Source organism: Nomascus leucogenys, chromosome 8 (assembly GCF_006542625.1).
Source record: "Nomascus leucogenys isolate Asia chromosome 8, Asia_NLE_v1, whole genome shotgun sequence".
Lineage (NCBI taxonomy): Eukaryota > Metazoa > Chordata > Mammalia > Primates > Hylobatidae > Nomascus > Nomascus leucogenys.
In genome coordinates, this window is record NC_044388.1 from 113,499,658 (window position 1) to 113,520,204 (window position 20,547).

Here is a 20,547-nt window from a genome sequence, read left to right on the forward strand (position 1 = left end):
TTTATGGGGCCTGTGGTGCGGCTGAGTGCGGCGGGGGCCTGGGACAGGAGAAGGCACACAGCTGAGGCCGGCTCTGTGCCCTTCCTGCCTGTGAGGCAGTCCTGTTGGTCGGCAGTCTTGCTGGTCAGCAACCTTGTGGTTTCTGATAGGTTCCATGAATTTTCATCTTAATTTGCTCCATATTAAACTCAGGGAAGGAGTAGATGTTTTCCAGTTGCACTTGGGCAGGTAGAGGCTGTAAGTCTCCACAGGGCTGTGCTCTGAGCCGTGTGCCAGTCAGCAGCCCAGCCACGGTGGAGACGCGCCCAGCACACAGGCAGGAGCTGTTAGCGCAGGAGGCTGGTGAGCAGGTGATCAGGTGCAAGGCCTCAGGGTGCCCTTGACCTGGCGAATCTCCTGGAAGGCAGGCTGTCAGCTCAGCAGGCCCAGGAATTTGATGTTGCAGGTAAACCAGATTGTCGCAATTGTACTCTCAGTCTCAAAGGAGATGATAGATAAACTAGAGCATCAGCATATTAGTGGCGGTAAGAATGGCAGGTAGCCAGCCGTCTCCAGCTTGACTGCCCTTAGAGCAAATACCCTCTGGCCTCACACTCGCCAGTTACATCAAGGCACCTGTTCTGGTCATGGCTACTTTTTGGTTTTGGACCTGAAAGACTCTAAACAGACAGGTTTTGGCTGATGGGAATTTGGAGTTGTTGGGGTTTTTGCAGGCAGGTGCTCACACCCTGTGCACCTGCATTACCAGCCGCCCAGCCCTGTGTGCCTCCCCTCAGCACGTGTTTCTTCTGTAGGGAGCACTTAGACTGCTCACGTTCCTGGTTTACTGATCTTCTCTGTTGGTCCAGTTCCATGAGGGTACAGACTACAGTACCGTTGAGCACAGGCCTTGGTGGCAAGTGAGCCCCAGAGCTTGGATTGCTGTTAGATCTGTGTGTCCGGCCTGTGCTGGGAGCATGGACGGAGCCCTGGAGCTGGAGTTTGCTCTGACCCCTGCTGGCGAGGGGAAGAAGGGCGCAGGACAAAGAGCATTGCTTTTCTCGCCAGGGACTGCACTGCCCTGAAACTCCGTGGCTGAAACAACAATCGTCATTTGTTATCCCTTTCAGGGGACACGAATTCAGACGGCACAGAGGAGATGACTTTCTTTTGGTCCATGCGTCTCAGCTGGAAGACTCGAACATGGGGGCGGTGTTAGTGTGGGCTGCGTCCTTCCACGTCTGGTGGCCAGTGCTAGTTAGTGGGTTCTTGGCTAGGGCACCCACGTGTGGCCTCCCAGGTGGCGTGGCCCCTCACACACAGTGGCTGGGCAGCACAGAGCAAGCTGGCAAGGCAGAGCTGGGTTGAGGCTGCCATCTGTGTCATGGGCTGCCACTTCAGCCACATACTTTAGGTCCACCCAGGCAAAGGAGAGGGGATACCGACCCACCTCTCGATGGAGGAGTCTCAGAGTACCGCTGGAGGCACATGAGGGACTGGCAGATATTTGCACTGGTTTTGCCATCTTTGGACAAATGCCGTAGCTGAAAGAACTGGACAAAGGCAGCAGTAGGGACGGAGCCACCTTTGATTTTTTTTCTTTGCAGAGAGGCTCAATTAAGGGTTAAGCAGCAGATGGAAAGGGAATCTGTTCTGATATTTTAAAATCCCTTAAATGTAATTTCTGGGGCTACTTTGGATATTAATTGTTTTTTTCCAAATTTAGGAACCAACTCTCCTTTTTCTGCCAAGGGAAAAAACAAAAAGACAAAAGAGGGAAAAGAAAATCTCTCAGATATTGAAAGGATTCATTCTTTTTCTCTCCACCCCTTTTGATAATTAGCTGGTGAAATTGGTATGTGGAAAATGGTTTAAAATTAGGGGGCGGGTAGAGAGTGCTCTTCATCTCACGAGTTTCCTGGACCGAAGTTGCTTCCCATCTTGGAGAAGCTGTTTGGCATTTAAAGTTCCTTCTTGCTGTTGTTACAGTTCCCAAGGAGAAGACAAGTCTCTCTTCCAGATCCTGGGCTTTCCTAAAGCAGAAAGGAGCAAATGGCAGATTGGAATGTGACATTTTTCTTATTTTGACTAGAATAAAAAAAATCTCCACTGTTAGGTAGAGAAGGCAGTCTTTGTGTTGGTTGTTGTGAAATGACGTTTTTAAATGTTGATAGCGTGTAGGATAGCCCAGTGGACCAATGTATTTTCTTGAGGGGGAGAAGGACTTTCCTTCTCATAGTCTCCCCCAGGTTGAGAAAGGTAAACATCAAGTTCAACTGTAGAATCTTGAAGATAAGTTTAAAAAGACCTCACAAGGGTTTTTCCTTCCGTTTTCTTCATGTCTTGCCGTCATGGGGGTGTCTTTAAAGCTCGGGTAGGTAATATGTGAAAGTTGACACACCCCTCCCAAAACACAAATGGCAGGGTGGAAGTGTGTAAGAATACCAGGTCAGTTCCAGGGGAGCGTGCCTGCGTCTTCCTTTCCTCCTGAGTTTGTGTGGTTCTCACCTGTAGTTGTGCCTTCTGGTGCCTCTGACCCAGAGGCACAGGACTCCAGAGGAGACCACAGAGTTGGCCCTGTGAAAACAGTGCAGAGACTGGGCGTGGGGGCTCACACCTGTGATCCCAGCACTCTGGGAGGCTGAGGCGGGCGGATCGCTTGAGGTCAGGAGTTAGAGACCAGCCCGGCCAATGTGGTAAAACCCTGTCTCTACCAAAAGTGCAAAAATTAGCTGGGCATGGCGGCATGCACCTGTAATCCCAGCTACGTGGGAGGCTGAGGCAGGAGAATCGTGTGAACCTGGGAGGCAGAGGTTGCAGTGAGCCGAGATGGTGCCACTGCACGCCAGCCTGGATGACAGAGTTTGTCTGTTTCAAAACAAACAAACAAAACCAGTGCAGAGTTTGAGATCCATGTGCCTGATTGTTTTAGCACTTGACCTCCGTGTTTCTGTGGGGGTCTCTGGTTCCAGGGCGGGCACTGCTGGAGCTCATTTGCCGTGAGGGAGACCCTGCTCTGCCCACTGGGATCGGCTGGCCTGGCCTTGTGCTCACTGCACACAGGGTCATACAGTTTACCCAGCATACTGTTTGAAGATTTTTTTGAAGCAGTTTAAAATTTCTGGTAACTTTAAAGATTTTTCTTTTAGCCTCATGTAGAAGGACACTTTTTGTGGTTAAAATCTTACTGTTGAGATTAGAAATATTTCCTTTGGATCATTTATATTGTATTTGGTAAGTCAGAGTGAATATGTTGATAGAATATTCATTTCCAAAGTAGTTTTTATTCTTGCATCCTTGTAAAATAAAGCCAAATTACAAGAAGTCTTCAGTAATTTGTTTAGTCTAAGAGAAGAACAAAGCTTTCTGGAAAAATGAGCAAAAGAACCCTGAGATAAGATGATTATATTTTCTCCCCGTTAAGTTTTCCGTTCAGATGATTCTATCCACACAGCCCCTTTACTGTAGTTTGACTTTCTGAGTAAAATGCGATTGCATATTCTGGTCCAAAGGGAGGATGACACTGTTGTGAGGGCAGCATGTGAGGGCGGCGTGGCTCACGGAGGCCTCACTCCCTGGCTTTGACTCCAGCCTCCTGGTGGCATGCAGAGACACAGTGTGGAAATGGAGGCCACTGTCACAAGCGCTGAGGATGATCATTATTACTGGTTTGTCGACAAAACGTGGACGCATTTTATCTTATCCAGCATGTTGTAGAAAAGCAGGGATTGCCGTGGAAACTCCCAACTTTGACTAGCAAAAGAAATGATCACTTCTGAGGTAACTGTGATGTAGACATGGTAAACTGCCTTATTAGTCTTCACCTCATGGTGGTATTGACTGGGCGGATTGTCAAATGCCATTGTTTGCTCTTTGGTAAACACAAAGGATCAGATGTCGTCTCTTTAGTGGGTGAGAAGGTCTCTGGAAGACCATTAAAGCTGCCCAACACCAGGTATCACCGAAGGGATTTTGAAAGCTAGTGAGCAGGTTGCCAGGTTGTTCAAAGGTAGAGTGGGCAGGGAGGTGGCTGGCTATCCCCAGGGCCCAGATGGAGATGGGCAGGGGTCCTTCCTGCCAGCCTGGAACCTTAGGTACACCCTCAGTCTGTTTCAGGGTCAGGCAGGGCCTAGGTTTACCGGCAACCATGAAGCCATTGAATCTTTTCTTCGTGACATACCAGTGGCCAGTGTCGCATCTGTTTTGCAGTCAACACAGTTCCATTGGTTCTTTTTCCTATCTCTTTAAAATTTAAATTTATAAAATTATTTAAATATTTTTATGGGCTTGTCTTTGAATAATTTTAACAGAGGTTATCCAAAATATGTCTAGTCCTTATTTGTCTTTGAATTTTAGGAATCTTACAAAGCGCAGCATCTCAGTTTCTGTGATCTTTCCCCCACTAGACATTGTTTATTTAAAAAAAATAGTTTGGTAGAAATTGATAGTTTGGTAGAAATTGATGGGGCAGGAGGCCACGCACTGGGAACCTCACCTGCAGGGTGCAGGGTGTGCCCTGTTCTTCGCCTGTGGGGGATGGTGCCTCATTGCTTAGGTGGGCTGCTGGTGCAGGTGTGGGTGAGGAGGCTTCACAGGAGCAGGCATTTGAACCCTGAAGGTGTGCTGCTGTCTTCTCTGGAAAGGTGATGCTGAGCTCTTCACAAAAGTTTAATAATTTATACTGTATGTATAATAGAAATTGTCTTTTAAAAAAGCATCTAACATCTAATGTAGTAAAATTAAGGTTAACTGTATTATGACACATTATATTGGATGCATGGTCATTTCGTATTAAATGACAATGGAGAGGTGTCTACTTGTAGATGAAAAATAATGTTGTCCTGTCAGCCACAAGAAGGAAATTCATTCAGTTAAAAATGTTGGGCCAGGCACGGTGGCTCACACCTGTAATCCCAGCACTTTGGGAGGCCAAAGTGGGCAGATCACTTGAGGTCAGGAGTTTGAGACCAGTCTGGCCAATGTGATGAAACCCCATCTCTACTAAAAATACAAAAATTAGCCAGGCTCTAATTGCCGTGTGCCTGTAATCCCAGCTACTTAGGAGGCTGAGGCAAGACAATCGCTTGAGCCCAGGAGGCGGAGGTTATAGTGAGCCGAGATTGCACCACTGCACTCCAGCCTGGGCGACAGAGCAAGACTCTGTCTCAAAAAAAAAAAAAAAAAAAAAGAGAGAGAAAAAGAAAATGTTGGCCTGGCATAGTGGTACATGCCTGTAGTCCCACCTATTGGAAGGCCTAAGTGGGAGGATCTCTTGAGCCCAGGAGTTGGAGGTTGCAGTGAGCTGTGGTTGCACCACTGCACTCCAGCCTGGGTGACAGAACAAGACCCTGTTTCTAAAAATGAATGAACAAGCAAATATGTATATGCTGCCTTTGTTTTTCCTACAGATTATGTTAAGTTGTGATTATTGCATGTTTATTTTATGATTACATTTAGAGGAGGAGACATACAAATAAAGTGGTAGTGCTGTAAAAACTTGAAGCTTTTTAATCATGAAGAACATTTCAGTTACGTAAACGTATATCATCATGTGGAATAAAAAGGTTACTGTCTTCTGTCCTGTGTTGCTAAAGAGAATTTGTGAGGTCACTGGCATGAACATAGCTACACACCAATATTTACCTATAGAATACATTTATTTTATGGACTTGACATGTGAGTATTTCTCCTATTCCTCTTCCCCTTTGGATATTATCTGAGCTGTGAATGTAACTGGGTGTCTCATGTCACAACAGCCTGTAGTGCCCGCCTCCCCAGGAGCTACTTGTGTACTTACTTGGCCTCCACGTCCAGCATGGGGTCTGAGTTCTGCTTCACTATCTGGGGAACTTTTTTCCCCTTAAGTTTTTGTGTCTATCTGAACCCACCAATTAACATTTAAGGAAAAAACTTCACGACGTGGGAAACAATCCTTTTTTCTCCAGCCACATCAGTGCCTTAGACAATATATTAAAGTGGGCATTCGGAAGAAGAGAATATTGTTTTCTAGAAGGATGGTGGAGTCCAGCTCAAGCATGTCAAATGTGTGCTGAGGTGGGCCTCATTAGTCTGCTGTTCTCCTTTTCTCAAAAGGTTTAATTTGTTGCTGTTGTGACCCATTTTGATCATGGATTGGGTAGATTTTGCACCCCTGCCATGCCACCCCACCCTCCCTACCATAGCATTTCAGCCCTTGATGCTTAGATACTGTTCTAATTGAGATTTTATTATAGGCTTTGACATTGATGAGATTCTGGATAGGTCGGTGAAGGAACTGTGTTCCTGTGATCAATTCTGGCTTTACAAATCGTAGCTCTAGTTTTACTATCAAAAATGGCAGGTTTCTGGGTGTATTGGCTCGTTCTCACACTGCTATAAAGACATACCTGAGGCTGGGTAATTTATAAGGAAAAGAGGTTTAATCGGTTCATGGTTCTGTGGGCAGGCTTTATAGGTTTCTGCTTCTGAGGAGGCCTCAAGAAACTTAAAATCATGGCAGAAGGCGTAGGAGAAGCAGGCATATTTTCACATGGCCGGCAGGAGAGAGAAAACGTGAAGGGGGAAGTACTGCACACTTTTCAACAACCAGGTCTCATGAGAACTCACTCATTATCATGAGAACAGCAAGGGGGAAGTCTGCCCCCGTGATCCAGTCAGCTCCTACCAGGTCCCTCCCCCAACACTGAGGATTACAGTTCAACATGAGATTTGGGTGGGGACACAGAGCAAACCATATCATTTTGCCCGATCTCTCCCGAATCTCGTGTCCTTTTCACATTTCTTTTTTTTTTTTTTTTTCTTTGAGACAGAGTCTCACTCTGTCACCTAGGCTGGAGTGTAATGGCGTGATCTCAGCTCACTGCAACCTCTGCCTCCCCGGCTCAAGCAGTTCTCCTGCCTCAGCCTCCTGAGTAGCTGGAATTGCAGGCATGCGGCACCACACCTAGCTAATTTTTTTTTTTCTTTTGACATGCAGTTTTGCTCTTGTTGCCCAGGCTGGAGTGCAGTGGCGTGATCTTGGCTCACTGCAACCTCTGCCTCCCACGTTTGAGCAATTCTCCTGCCTCAGCCTCTTGAGTAGCTGGGATTACAGGTGGGTGCCACCTTGCCTGGCTAATTTTTTTTTTTTTTTGAGATGGAATTTTGCTCTTGTCACCCAGGCTGGAGTGGAATGGTGTGATCTCAGCTCACTGCAACCTCCACCACCTGGGTTCAAGCAATTCTTCTGCCTCAGCCTCCTGAGTAGCTGGGATTACAGGCGCGTGCCACCATGCCTGGTTAGTTTTTTTTTTTTTTTTTTTTTTGAGACGGAGTTTTGCTTTTGTTGCCCAGGCTGGAGTGCAGTGGTGTGATCTTGGCTCACTGCAACCTCTGCCTCCTGGGTTCAAGTGATTCTCCTGCCTGAGCCTCTCAAGTAGCTGGGATTATAGGTGCCTGCCACCATGTCCATCTAATTTTTGTATTTTTAGTAGAGACGGGGGTTTCACCACGTTGGCCAGGCTGGTCTCAAACTCCTGACCTCAGGTGATCCACTCGCCTCAGCCTCCCAAAGTGCTGGGATTACAGACGTGAGCCACTGTGCCCAGCCTAATTTTTGTATTTTTAATAGAGACAGGGTTTCACCATGTTGGTCAGGCTGGTCTCGAACTCCTGACCTCATGATCCACCCACCTCGGCCTCCCAAAGTGCTGGGTCCTTCTCACATTTCAAAACACAAGTATGCCTTCTAGCAGTTTCCCAAAGTCTTAACTCATTCCAGCATTAACTCAAAAGTCCAAAGTCTTATCTGAGACAAGGTAAGTCCCTTCTGCCTATCATCCTGTAAAATAAAAAACAAGCTTACTTCCAAGAAACAATGGTAATACAGGCATTGGGTAAATGCTTCTGTTCCAAAAGGGAAAAATTGACCAAAACAAAGGGGCTACAGGCCTTATGTAAGTCTGAAACCCAGCAGGGCAGTCTGAGTTCCACAGTAATCTTCTTTGACTCCATGTCTCACTTCCAGGCAACACTGGTGGAAGGGGTGGGCTCCCAAGGCCTTGGGCAGCTCTGCCTCTGTGGCTCTTCAGGGTACAGCTCCTGCAGCTGCTTTCATGGGCTGGCATTGAGTGCCTGCTGCTTTTCTAGGCACGTGGTATAAGCTGTAGATGGATCTACCATTCTGGGATCTGGAGGGCAGTGGTCCTCTTCTCACAGCTCCACTAGGCAGTGCCCCAGTGGAGACTCTATGTGGGGCTCCAGTCCCACATTTCCTATCCGCACTGCCCTAGTAGAGGCTCTCCGTGGGGGCTTCACCCCTGCAGCAAGCTTCTGCCTGGACATCTGGACATTTCCATGTACTTGGCCTCCACATCCAGCATCCTCTGAATTCAAGCAATTCTCCTGCCTCAGCTCCCTGAGTAGCTGGGATTACAGGCGTGCACCACCACAGATGTATGGATGACATCCATACATCCTGTGAAATCTAGGCAGAGGCTCCCAAGCCTTAACTCTCGCCCTGTGCGCACCTGCTGGATTAACACCACGTAGAAGCCTTGGTAGCTGCCGGCTTGCACCCTTTGGGTCAGTGTCCTGAGATGTATCTGGGGCCCTTTCAGCCACCACTGGAGCTGGAGTGGCTGTGATGCCAGGCACCATGTACTGAGGTTGCACAGAGCAGCAGGGCCCTGGGCATGGCCCACAAAACCATTCTTCCTTCCTAGGCCTCCAGGCCTGTGATGGGAGGGGCTGCTGCAAAGGTCTCTGAGGCATTTTCCCCATTGTCTTGGCTATTAACATTCAGCTCCTCGTGCAAATTTCTGTAGCTGGCTTGAACTCCTTCCCTGAAAAATGGGCTTTTTTTCCTACCACATGGTCAGGCTGCAAAATTTCCAAACTTTTATGCTCTGCTTCCCTTTTAAATATAAGTTCCAGTTTCAGATACTCTCTTCGTGCATGCACATGAGTGTATGCTGTTAGAAGCAGCCAGGCCACATCTTGACTGCTTTGGTACTTAGGAATTTCTTCCACCACATACCCTAAATCATCTCTCTCAAGTTCAAAGTTCCACAGATCCCTAGAGCAGGGACACAGTGCCGGCTGTCTCTTTGCTAAAGCATGGCAAGAATGACTTTTACTCCAATTCCCAATAGGTTCCTCTTCTCCATCTGAGACCTCCTCAGCCTGGACTTCATTGTCCGTATCACTGTCAGCATTTTGGTCAAAACCATTCAAAAAGCCTCTAGGAAGTTCCAAACGTTCCCTCATCTTCCTTTCTTCTTCTTAGCCCTTCAACCTGTTCAAACTTTGGCCCATTACCCAGTTCCAAAGCTGCTTCCACATTTTCAGGTATCTTTATAGCAATGCCCCACTTCTCCAGTACCAATTTTCTGTATTAGTCTGTTCTCACACTGCTATAAAGATATACCTAATTCTGGGTAATTTATAAAGAAAAGAGGTTTGATCAGCTCATGATTCCATGGGCTGTAGAGGCTTCTGCTTCTAGGGAGGCCTCAGGAAACTTACAATCATGGCGGGAGGGCAAAGGGGAAGCGAGCACATCTTACCTGGCCATAACGATGAAGAGAGAGCAAAGGGGGAAGTGCCACACACTTTCCAACAACCAGATCTTGTGAGATGTATCATGAAAACAGGAAGGGGGACATCTGCCCCCATGATCCGGTCACCTCCCATCAGGCCCTTCCCCCAATAATCGGGATTACAGTTCAACATGAGATTTCAGTGGGGACACAGAGCCAAACCGTATCACTGCATGTCTGTAAACAGTGAGGTTATGATACGACCTCAGCTCCGCAGGCAGCTCCGCAGCCTGTAGGGGAATGTGGGGGAGGAAGGAGCTCACCGAGCTCGGGACTTGGAGGGAAGGACTGGGCCACTTTGTTCTCATGAACAAGCAGGACCAAGACCGGAGGCTTGTGGCCTTGCCCTGGTTGTAGATTGAGGATTTTCTATTGATTTTAATTTTAGGAAACATGGACATTTGAGATAGTGTTTGTTTTTTTTTTTATGGCATTTAAGAAGAATAGAGTTTTAGGACTAAAATGAGTTCTGTATTTCTGTTCAGAGAGGAGTGTCCTTGGGTACATCCCTTGGCCATTTGTCTTGGTCCTTCACCCCATTCCCCTTTAGCTTGCAAGAATCTTCATTATTGCTGCTTGATATCCTCTCTTCTTTTTACTTTGATCCTTTTATCTTTTTATTGAGGATTTTGTATTTAAAAGGCCCTTTACTTGAAAGAAGTATCAGAATTCCTGGAAATCCCAGGCTCTGGGAGGGAATTTCCCTTCCTCCTTCCTTCCCTCTCTCCCGCCCTCCCCCCCTCCTTTCCTTCCTGCCTTCTTTCTTTCCTTCCCTTTCCTTTCTTCCTCTCTTTCCCTCCCTCCCTCCTTTCCTTTCTTTGTTCCTTCCTTCCTTTTCTTTCTTTCCTCTCTTCCTTCCCTTTTTTATCCCTCCCCTCCCCTCCCTCCCTCCCTCCCTCCCTTCCTTTTCCATTTTCTTTTCTTCTTTTGACAGGGTCTTCTTTTGTCACCCAGGCTGGAGTGCAGTGGTACAACCACGGCTGCCTGCAGCCTCAACCTCCTAGGTTCAAGGGAACCTCCCACCTCAGCCTCCCAAGTAGCTGGGACTACAGGTGTGTGCCACCACTCCTAGCTAATTTTTAAAAATTGTTTGTAGAGATGGCGTCCCACTGTTTTGTCTAGGCTGGTCTCGAACTCCTGGGCTCAAGCAGTCCTCCTGCCTTGACCTCTCAAAATGCTGGGATCACAGGAGTGAGCCACTACACCGGCCTGGGAATTCCTTTAACTTGCGTTTGGAAGTTGGACATGAAATCTCCTGAGTGTTCTTGAGTTTGGGCAGATGTACTGAGGATAAGAAGAACTTCCAAGGAGCTGGGTTTTTCTCGACTTGAGATAATGTGATTTTTAAGTGGCAAGAACTGAAGCCAGTGTTTGAGTGAGAATTGGAATGTGTGCATGCTTCCTGTTCATGCTTTGCACACACTGGTTTTGTTCTCTTACCCACCCTCCTGGTGTGTACTCTACATTGTGCACAAGTTGTGACACTAAAAACGCAAGGTCTGTTGCTCAGGTGGAAATGGACTGGTCATGTGTTTTGCCGGGCGGGCGCAGAGGTCAGGCTGGCTCTGTGGTTAGCAGGTGCAACCCACGCAGAAGGGGAGGAGGAGTTTCCCGACTGAGGGAGAAGCCCCAAGTCAGGGCTGTCCTCCCAGGGTAGATTTGGAGTGGGCACTGCACTCAGTCTCTTGTTGCTGTGAGGTTGGGGGATGGCCCTAGAGGGCTGTGAGGTCTGGACCAGCCCTGCCCTGGTACCTGTACTGACCAAGAGAGGCCCACGGTCCCCTCCTCTCTTCACGGCTCTGGGGCTCCTGTCTACCTCTGAAAAGTGTGTTGCAGTGCCTCCCTCTCCTGGACTTCCGAATTGCGAGGTGGGGAAGGCCCAGGCGGTTCTTCCTGGGGTGGATCTGGACCCCTCACCTCTGCCTGGGCTCGTCTGCCTCGTGCATTGGGGGGTTGGGGGCGGGGCGTCACCAGGGGTGGGGCATCATCGGGGGCGGGGCTAGGCTCTGCCAGTCAAGGCACACGGGGCCAAGGCAGGGTGGGGCTTGCAGAGCTGACCTGGCCTCGGGGTTGGCGGGTCCTGGGCCGCCTCGGGGAGTTGTAGGTTGGGGCTCCTGAGGGAAATGCAGATGATTTTTTCGGGAATTTTTTGGCTACGCTTCCTGGACTGGGCAGAGCTTCTGCGGTGCAGGGTCTGAGTCCAAGTAGCTTGCTGCCTCCAGCTAGGTGGATGTTGTCAGTGGAAAGGTCTTGATTTAGGATACATAAAACACAGTTTTGTTTTCACATTCATTTTGTTTTGCTTACATCAAGGAGAAGGAATAATGTGCTAGGCTGAATGATTGAGATGAGACAGCATTTCTGTCACTGTTGTGAATAGGAGCTCTTCCTCACCTTATTTATTTATTTTTGAGACGGAGTCTCGCTCTGTCGCCCAGGCTGGAGTGCAGTGGCGTGATCTTGGCTCACTGCAACCTCTGCCTCCCAGGTTCAAGATATTCTCCTGCCTCAGCCTCCTGAGTAGCTGGGATTACAGGCGCCTGTCACTGCGCCCAACTAATTTTTGTATTTTTAGTGGAGACGGGGTTTCGCCATGTTGGCCAGATTGGTCTCGAACTCCTGACCTCAGTGATCCACCTGCCTCGGCCTCCCAAAGTGCTGGGATTGCAAGTGAGAGCCATTGCGCCCGGCCTCTCCTTTTTATTGAGACATTATTTATATTTTATTTATTTATTTATTTATTTATGAGATGGAGTTTCGCTCTTTCGCCCAGGCTGGAGTGAAGCGGCGTGATCTCAGCTCACTGCAACCTCCGCCTCCGCCCAGGTTAAAGTAATTCTCCTGCCTCAGCCTCCCGAGTAGCTGGGATTACAGGCATCTGCCACCACTCCCGGCTAATTTTTGTATTTTTAGTAGAGACAGGGTTTCGCCACATTGGCCAGACTGGTCTCCAACTCCTGACCTCAGGTGATCCACTCACCTCAGCCTCCCAAAGTGCTGAGAATTACAGGCGTGAGCCAGCGCGCCTGGCCTATCATTTACATTTGTATTGTAAACTAATTTGTCCTTAATCTGGAGGTTTCATAAAATCCTAGAATCTATCAGCTGTAAGGAGACTTGGCATCACTGCTCCGGGGGGCTGGTCTCCGAAGCCAGCCTGTGGTGCTTCAGCCCCTAGGGGCAACCCCTGGGCCACAGAAGCAGCATCGCTTGCTAGGAGAAAACCTTCCCAAGCCTCCTGGAAGTCAGGAGAGGCCACGGTTCTGGAGGAGAGGGCAGAGCCGCTGCCTTGCAGAGCCTGCTCTATCTGCCTCTGCTGGGCCTCCCTCCTCCCCACTGCCCCGTTTTCCTTTTGCGTCTGCCCTGGGCCGTCCTCAGCTGTCCCTTAGTGGAAGTGAGCACTGGGGATGCTACAGACCAGGCAGAGGCTTCCGTGCTGTGTTTCTGGCCCTAACACTGGTATGAGGCCTGGCATGTTGGTCAGTGCTTGTCAGAGGATTCCTGAGTGCCGTTTAATTGGACACACAGCAGAATCGTGGATGATTCTAGACGTTATTTGGTAGTGTGTTACATAGCATTCTTAAACATTTTTCCAAAAGATTACAAAACTTAATTTCGTGGGTAGGATTTGTGGCTGGTGGTGGTGATGAGGACTATGAGATGGAGTGGGGTTTGGCGGGTGCCTCCAGGAGGGGACAGCATGTGAGGGGCACAGCTGGTGCCCAAAAATGCCTGTAGACCCCGGCAGCCTCACGAGGTCTGCCCTGCCATGCTCCACCCCGGCTCATCTCAGGCCAGGAGACCTTGTCGGCAGAGCTGTGCCGTGGCAGGCAGGGTGTCTGGTGTGCCTCAAGGCCTTACTCTTAGAAGTATTGAGGACCCCAGAGGGCTCTTGTTTATTGGGTTGTAGCTAATGATAGTTACTGTAAAAGAAATGAAAACTGAAAAGTTAAAAATCACATTTTTAAAAAATAATAAAAGTAAACATGTAACATTTTATTTACATGTTAGGGAATACAGCGGTTTCTGTGAAAAGTACTTTTTCTGAATGAAAAAAACTCAGTTGAGTGGCATTGTTTTCCACGTTGGTCCATCTCTGTCACGTCTGGCTAATCGAAGAGTCAGCTGGATTTGCAGATCGGCTTCTGCACCCAGCCTGAGGTGATACTGTCTGAAGAAAATCTGGCCTCACACAGACATGTGGTTGGCAAGGGAGAAGTATTTTGATATCTTTTCAGATAATTGCAGCTATTCTGCTTTGATACGACATCAAAACTCAACAAAGTGAAACTGTGCCAATGACCTTCTTCCTCTGTGACATTAAAGCCCATCTTGGATGCATCTTTTGCCCATGCGTGATTTTGAATATTAGGCACTGGGCATTTGGGGAGTGTCGGCTCACCTTGTTATGAAGATCCTCCCCATGTTGACACATTTTATTATATGGTATCAAAAATCATAGTCACTAATGATACCTCTCATGTAATAAGAAAAGTCATAAATATGGAGAAACTTTTAAGCTCGTGGGGACAGATACACATTTACATGTGTTTCGAAAATTCAGAAGGTAGAGTTTTGACATTGGCAACAATTACTACTGGTTGTTTTCTTTGAGGCTCACTCTGTTTTGTGGAAATGTCTGCCAGATATCCAGGCCTGAGTGGCATGTCCAGGCCTGAGTGGCATGTCCAGGCCTGAGTGGCATAGATTTTGCAAGTTGTTCTTTTAAGTGAAGATGGTCTGTGAGTGAGGAAGGCTTCGGGTTCCACTCAGCCATTGCGCCTGGCCTGCTGCCTGCCCCCATCCTCTGATGTGGAACACTGGAGAGTTGTGCTCGGAGGCCATAATCTCACTACCTCATCCAGGGCACTCGCAGGTGAGCCCCCCAAGTGCCTACTGGTCAAGAGTTCAGTTGCTGGAGTACACTTCGGTGTCCTGACCTGGTTGATTCTAAGGGGCTGACACCACCGCTTGGGCACCGTCTGTGCAAATATCAGCACAGTGAAAAAGGCAATTGAGGTCCTAGTATTATTATGAAAATAGTTTTGACCTCCTGGACTCCTGGAAGGATTGTAGGGACACCGGAGAGCTCCTGTTGGGGGGTAGATGTGAAGGGTGCAGACTGAGCTGGCTGGCGTACAGCTGTGATGGACCAGGAAAGGTAGCGTGCTATGCATGTTGGAGGGCTGGCATGAGCAGCTGGGCTGCTGGCCCTGGCTTGGCAGTGGGAGATGGATACCTGGGCCCTCCTGCCTTACCACGATGGGGTGGGCTGTGCACAGTTGCTAAGACCAGCTCCTGGGGAGGGTGATGCAGTTAGGTCTGGTGTTACCAAGTCAGTCCAGAAGGCAGCCAGGCCATATGGATGTGAGCCCTGGAAAGCAGTAGCCACATCCGGGCTCAGGTAGGGGCTGGCCTGGCGTCTGCTTTGTGGGGAGGAGGGGTCTGTTGAGAGGCCCCGTTGTTGACATGTTTTCTCATCCAGACGCTGGACACCCAGGTTTTTGCAGCCTCTTATACTTTTTACCTGTTGATAGTCAATTAAAGATGGAATCAGGGCGTGGCTGGCCTCCTGCAGCTGTCTGACTGGCCGCTCCTAGTGACCTCGGGCAGGTCTGTGCCTCTCCTCTTCTGGTCGTGGACTCGGAGCACCAAGTGTGCCTCCCTCAGTTCCTATTTTATCACTCTGACCCTGAGGCTTCCTGCCCACTTCCAGCTTCCAGTGGCCTCACCAGAGGGCTTTCTCCAGCATCACATCACCAGGCTTGGGTGTCAGCCTGACAGTTCCCACTTGCAGTCTGGCGTCTCCAACTGCCCAGAGTGGTCAGCAGCCCTCTTCCCCGGCCCCCAGCTGTGGGTGGGGCATGTGCAGACTCCCTGCTGCCTCCTCATGGACTCCATGGTCCTGCTGCTGCATCGGGAGAGGCCTGGCTAGGAGTGTTTTATGTGTTTATGTTCACTTCTCCAACCAGACTCTAAGCTTCTTGAAGGCAAGGATTTTTGTGTAAAAAAAAAAAATTATGTCCAAGTGCCACCCAAGTGCAGTGGCTCACACCTCTAATCCCAGCACTTTGTGAGGCTGAGGCGGGTGGATCACTTGAGGCCAGGAGCTTGAGACCAGCCTGGCCAACATGGCGAAACCCCCATCTCTACTGAAAACACAAAAATCAGCTGGGCGTGGTGGCGTGCATCTGTAGTCCCAGCTACTCAGGTGGGTGAGGCCTGAGAATCGCTTGAACTGTGGAAGCAGAGGTTGCAGTGAGCCGAGATCGCTCCACTGTACGCCAGCCTGGGCGGGAGAGTGAACTCTGTCTCAACAAAAAAAAATTTTTTAAGAGGTCTTGTATAATATATACCTCTACGTAATAGATGTTTAATCTCAAACATTTAGTGATTTAAGTTTCTTCCTGAATTTTCTTGATTCATCTATTTCTATAATTTTTTGTAGGAGGTTGGACATTTGAAATATATGAATTATTGTCAGCAGCAGAATGCATTTTGAAATAAATTGTAACACTCCTGTAACAGAGCCAAAAGATTTCAGATATCTAATTGTATAAATAATACATGAATGCGTTCTTATTGTTAAGAAACAGTCTCCAAAAATAGAAATACAGGAGACGTTTCCTTGGACTGTGTTCTGAATGCCAGTTCTTCTCCTGGAGGCAACTGTAACCAGCTGGCAACAGTCAATCTGACCGTCCAGCAGCTCATGGTGAATGTTGTAACTACGATTTTTTGACTTTTTCCAAATGATGTCCATTTGGAAAAGCGGCCTCCCACTGAACCCGGCTGACGGCTGTTGTTTCTCTCTAACAGGCAGTTCCGGCGAGGGGGGAGCCTCAGCAGGATTGCTGTGTGAAAACCGAGCTGCTGGGAGAAGGTGAGGGCGGTGTGCACCGAGGGACAGGAGCAGCGCCTCCCTCCAGACTAGAAAACCTGCTGCTCTTCCTCTCTTATTTGTCCCCGTCTTCTGACTTTCTTTGCTTTACCTAGGTTTATGGTATAGTTTCTAATCTATCCCATTCCTAAATAGACACAGTTGCACAGACACACACAAAAGCCCTGCCAGAGAAGGAACACATATGTCAAAGTATGAAAAGCAAAAATCCTGCATATCCTTGTCTTAAAGTACACCCAGAAAATTAAAAGTGAGTGGCCACACAAATGTTTATAGCAGCATTGTTCACGTCACCGAAAACCGGAGACACTCCAGTGTCCTCAGTTGATAAGGAACTGGATAAACAGATTGTGGTGCATCCACACGGTGGGACAGCGGTCAGCAGCCCAGAAGAGCACACAGCATGACTGACGCCGCACCATGGATGAAGCTTTTGTACGGTTTGTTAAGTGAAGGAGGCCAGACCCAAAGGGCCACAAGCTGCATGACTCCAATTTTATGGCAGAGACTTGGAGAACAGCAGTGGTTACCAGGAGGTGGAGGGAGCAGTATGGAAGCAAGTGTCTGCAGAGAGGCAGGGTGAGGGGAGTTGGGGTGAGGGGAGTTGGGGCGAGGGGAGTCGGCGGGGCTGCACCCCTCTGTAAGGCGTGGCGCACACATGAGTTCAGGGTTCGGATGTTCTTGTAGAGCCTGCACCACCAAGAGCACCCCCAGGAAATGAGGGCAGGTGGCGCCAGATGAGCTGTGCTGTACTCCACAGTGAAGGGAGAGCAGTGTTCTGGCTGGACCCATAAGGCTGGCGGCCGTGGGAGCAGCTCAGACACGGGACTTGCCTAAGGCTCTCCCAGCTGGAGCCTGCTCCTCTCCAGACAGCGTGCAAGGCCTGGCCCCTCATGGACTGTGGGCTGTGGCCCCTGCCGTGTCCTCCTTTCACCCTAGATGGCCTCGCGGTGCCTATGGGTGCTCGTCCACCCACTGGCTGTGCACTGTGGTGACCGCTGCCCGCCTCTGCCGCTACCCCCAGCCGGCCCTCCAGGGTTGCCCCCACCTCCTGCGCCATCCACCTCCTACAGCCTGACGGGGTGTTTTCTTCCTGTTCTTTGGCCCCTTCCTGTTGCCGTCCTTTCTGTGTCTTTGAACTGTTTCTAATGTTGGCTCCAGTGCCCTCCGGCTCTTCCCCCTTCTCTCTCTGGTCACCCCTCCTTTGACCTTCCTAGTGGAACTTGTTTTTTACGTGACACCATATGCCACAAGCACCAGGTTATTCCATTACCCTTTAGGCTTCGCCTGTGCCCTGTTCCCTTATGCACTGCTGCTGAGCCACGGCCTGTCCACCCTGGGGGAGCTGCTGGACCCCCACGGTGGCTGCCCCATCTTGCTTTCCCTGCAGCAGTTGCAGAGGGTTCCAGGTTCTCCACGTCCTCGCCGCCATTTCTTAGTGTCTGTGGCTGTCCTGGCGGGTGGGAAGTGGCATCTCATTGTGGTTTTGGTTTGCATTTTCCTGACGGCCAGTGATGTCGAGCATCATTTCGTGTGCTTATTGGCCATCTTTAGATCTTCTTTGGAGAACATCTCTTCTCCTGTGATTGCAAACTGGATTGATTTTTATTGTTGAGTTTTCAGAGTTCTTTATATAAGCAGAAGTCCCTTATCAGCCATGGGATTTGCAAATAGTTTCTTCCGGTCTGTGGCTTGTCTTTCCCCTTTCTCGATGGTGTCCTTTGAAGTATAAATGTTTTTAATTTTGATGAAGTCCGACTTACCTGTTTTTTTTTCTCCTTTTAGTTGCTGGTGCTTCTGGTCTAACACCTAAGAACTTACCATTACTTAATAGAAGGTCACAAACATTTACATTTGTTTTTTCTTCTTGGAGTTTTATAGTTTTATCTCTTTTATTTAGGTTTTTGATCAATTTTGAGTTAATTTTTGTATATGGTTTGAAGTAGGGGTCCCAGTTTATTCTTTCGCAAGTTGATAATCAGTTGTTCCAGCGACATTTATGAAAAAGACCTTTCTTCCCCCATTGAATTGTTCTTGCACCCTCATTGAAAATCAGTTGGCTTCAAATGTGAGGATTTATTGTAAGATTTTCTTTTCTTTAGACAGGGTCTCCCTCTGTAATCCAGGCTGGAGTGTGATCATGGCTTACTCTAGCCTACATCTCCCTGGGCTCAGGCAATCCTACCACCTCAGCCTCCCAAGTAGCTGGGACCACAGGTATGAGCCACCACACCACGCTAATTGTTTTTTGTTTTTTTTTTTTTTTTTGAGATGGAGTCTCGCTCTGTTGCCTGGGCTGGAGTGCAGTGGCACAGTCTTGGCTCACTGCAAGCTCTGCCTCCCGGGTTCAGGCCGTACTTCTGCCTCAGCCTCCCGAGTAGCTGGGACTATAGGCGCCCGCCACCATGCCCGGCTAATTTTTTTTGTATTTTTAATAGAGACGGGGTTTCACCGTGTTAGCCAGGATGGTCTCCATCTGCTGACCTTATGATCCACCCGCCTCGGCCTCCCAAAGTGCTGGGATTACAGGCGTGAGCCACCGTGCCTGGCCTTTTTTTTTTTCTTTTTCTTTTTTTTAGAGGCACTGTCTCCCTTTGTTGCCCAGGCTAGTCTTGAACTCCTGGGCTCAAGTGGTCTGCTCTCTTCGGCCTCCCAAAGTGCTGGGACTACAGGTGTGAACCACTGTGCCTAGCCCCTAAGTATTATATTTTTTGACGCTATTTTAAATAGAATTGTTTTAAAAATTATTTTTCATTTTGATCATTGATACTGAATAGAAATACAATTGATTGGCTGGGTACAGTGGCTCATGCCTGTAATCCCAGCAATTTGGGAGGCCAAGGTGGGCGGATCAACTGAGGTCAGGAGTTTAAGAGCAGCCTGGCCAATGTGGTGAAACCCCATCTCTACTAAAAATACAAAAATTAGCTGGACGTGGTGGCTCGCGCCTATAATCCCAGCTACTCATGAGGCTGAGGCAGAAGAATCACTTGAACCCAGGAGGCGAAGGTTGCGGTGAGCAGAGATCACGCTATTGCACTCCAGCCTGGGTGACAGAGCGAGACTCCATCTCAAAAAATTAAAAAAGTAAAAAAAAATTGATTTTTGCATATTTATCGTATATCCTTTAACCTTGCTAAACTCGTTTATTAGTTCTAATGATTTAAACTTCCTTGGGAATTTCTGTATAAAAGCTTGTGTCATCCTTAGGGCTCATTTGGTTTCTTCCATTCCAATCTACATTCTTTTTATTTCTGTTTCTTCCTTATGGCCCTACTTCGAATCTCAAGTACAGGGTTGAATAGAAGTGGCAAGACTGGACATCCTTGTCTGGTTTCTGATCTTAGGGAGAGAGCTTCCCGGGTTTCACCTTTAAGTGTGATGTTAGCTGTAGTTTTTCATAGATGCCCTATGTCAGATTGAGGAAGTTTTCTTTTCTTAGCAAACCATTTGCTAAGTGTTTTTTTTTTTTTTTTTGAGACGGAGTCTCGCTCTGTCGCCCAGGCTGGAGTGCAGTGGCGCAATCTCAGCTCATTGCAAGCTCCGCCTCCTGGGTTCACGCCATTCTCCTGCCTCAGCCTCTCCGAGTAGCTGGGACTACAGGCGCCCGCCACCACGCCCGGCTAATTTTTTTTTTTTTTTTTTGTATTTTTAGTGGAGACGGGGTTTCACCGTGGTCTCGATCTCCCGACCTCGTGATCTGCCCGCCTCGGCCTCCCAAAGTGCTGGGATTACAAGCGTGAGCCACCGTGCCCGGCCACCATTTGCTAAGTGTTTTGACCATGAAGTGGTGTTCATTTTTTCCTGTCTAATGAGATGCTTGTGTGGTTTTGTCCTTTATTTTGTTCTATTGATATTTGGCATATTAATTCATTTTTAGCTATTAAGCCAACTTTGCATTTCTAGGGTTAAATCCCACTTGTTCATGGTGTTTAATCCTCCTCACCAATTTATTTTTGTTGTTGGGGGGTGTGGAGCTGGATTCAGTTTGCTCATATTTTTTTTTTTTTTTTTAATGAGACCTGTCACCCGGGCTGGAGTGGAGTCGTGCAATCATAGCTCACTGAAGCCTTGACCTCCTGGGCTCAA

General features: G+C 48.4%; 1 protein-coding gene across 9 annotated transcripts in view; it reads left to right on the plus strand.

Annotated features, from left to right (window-relative positions):
• Window positions 1-20,547, plus strand: part of EHMT1 (euchromatic histone lysine methyltransferase 1) — a 202,643-nt gene that overhangs the window by 77,973 nt on the left and 104,123 nt on the right. For 8 of the 9 annotated variants that reach the window (XR_004031494.1, XR_004031495.1, XM_030818328.1 and 5 more), the window contains exon 2: window positions 16,377-16,440. The exons of the other annotated variant lie outside the window; for it this stretch is intronic. Coding sequence is in view for 5 of the 8 variants with exons in the window: in XM_030818325.1 (XP_030674185.1) it covers window positions 16,377-16,440 (64 nt within the window). In the remaining 3 variants the exon portion in view is untranslated. The remainder of the gene's footprint in view (window positions 1-16,376; window positions 16,441-20,547) is intronic. 9 annotated transcript variants of the gene reach the window in all.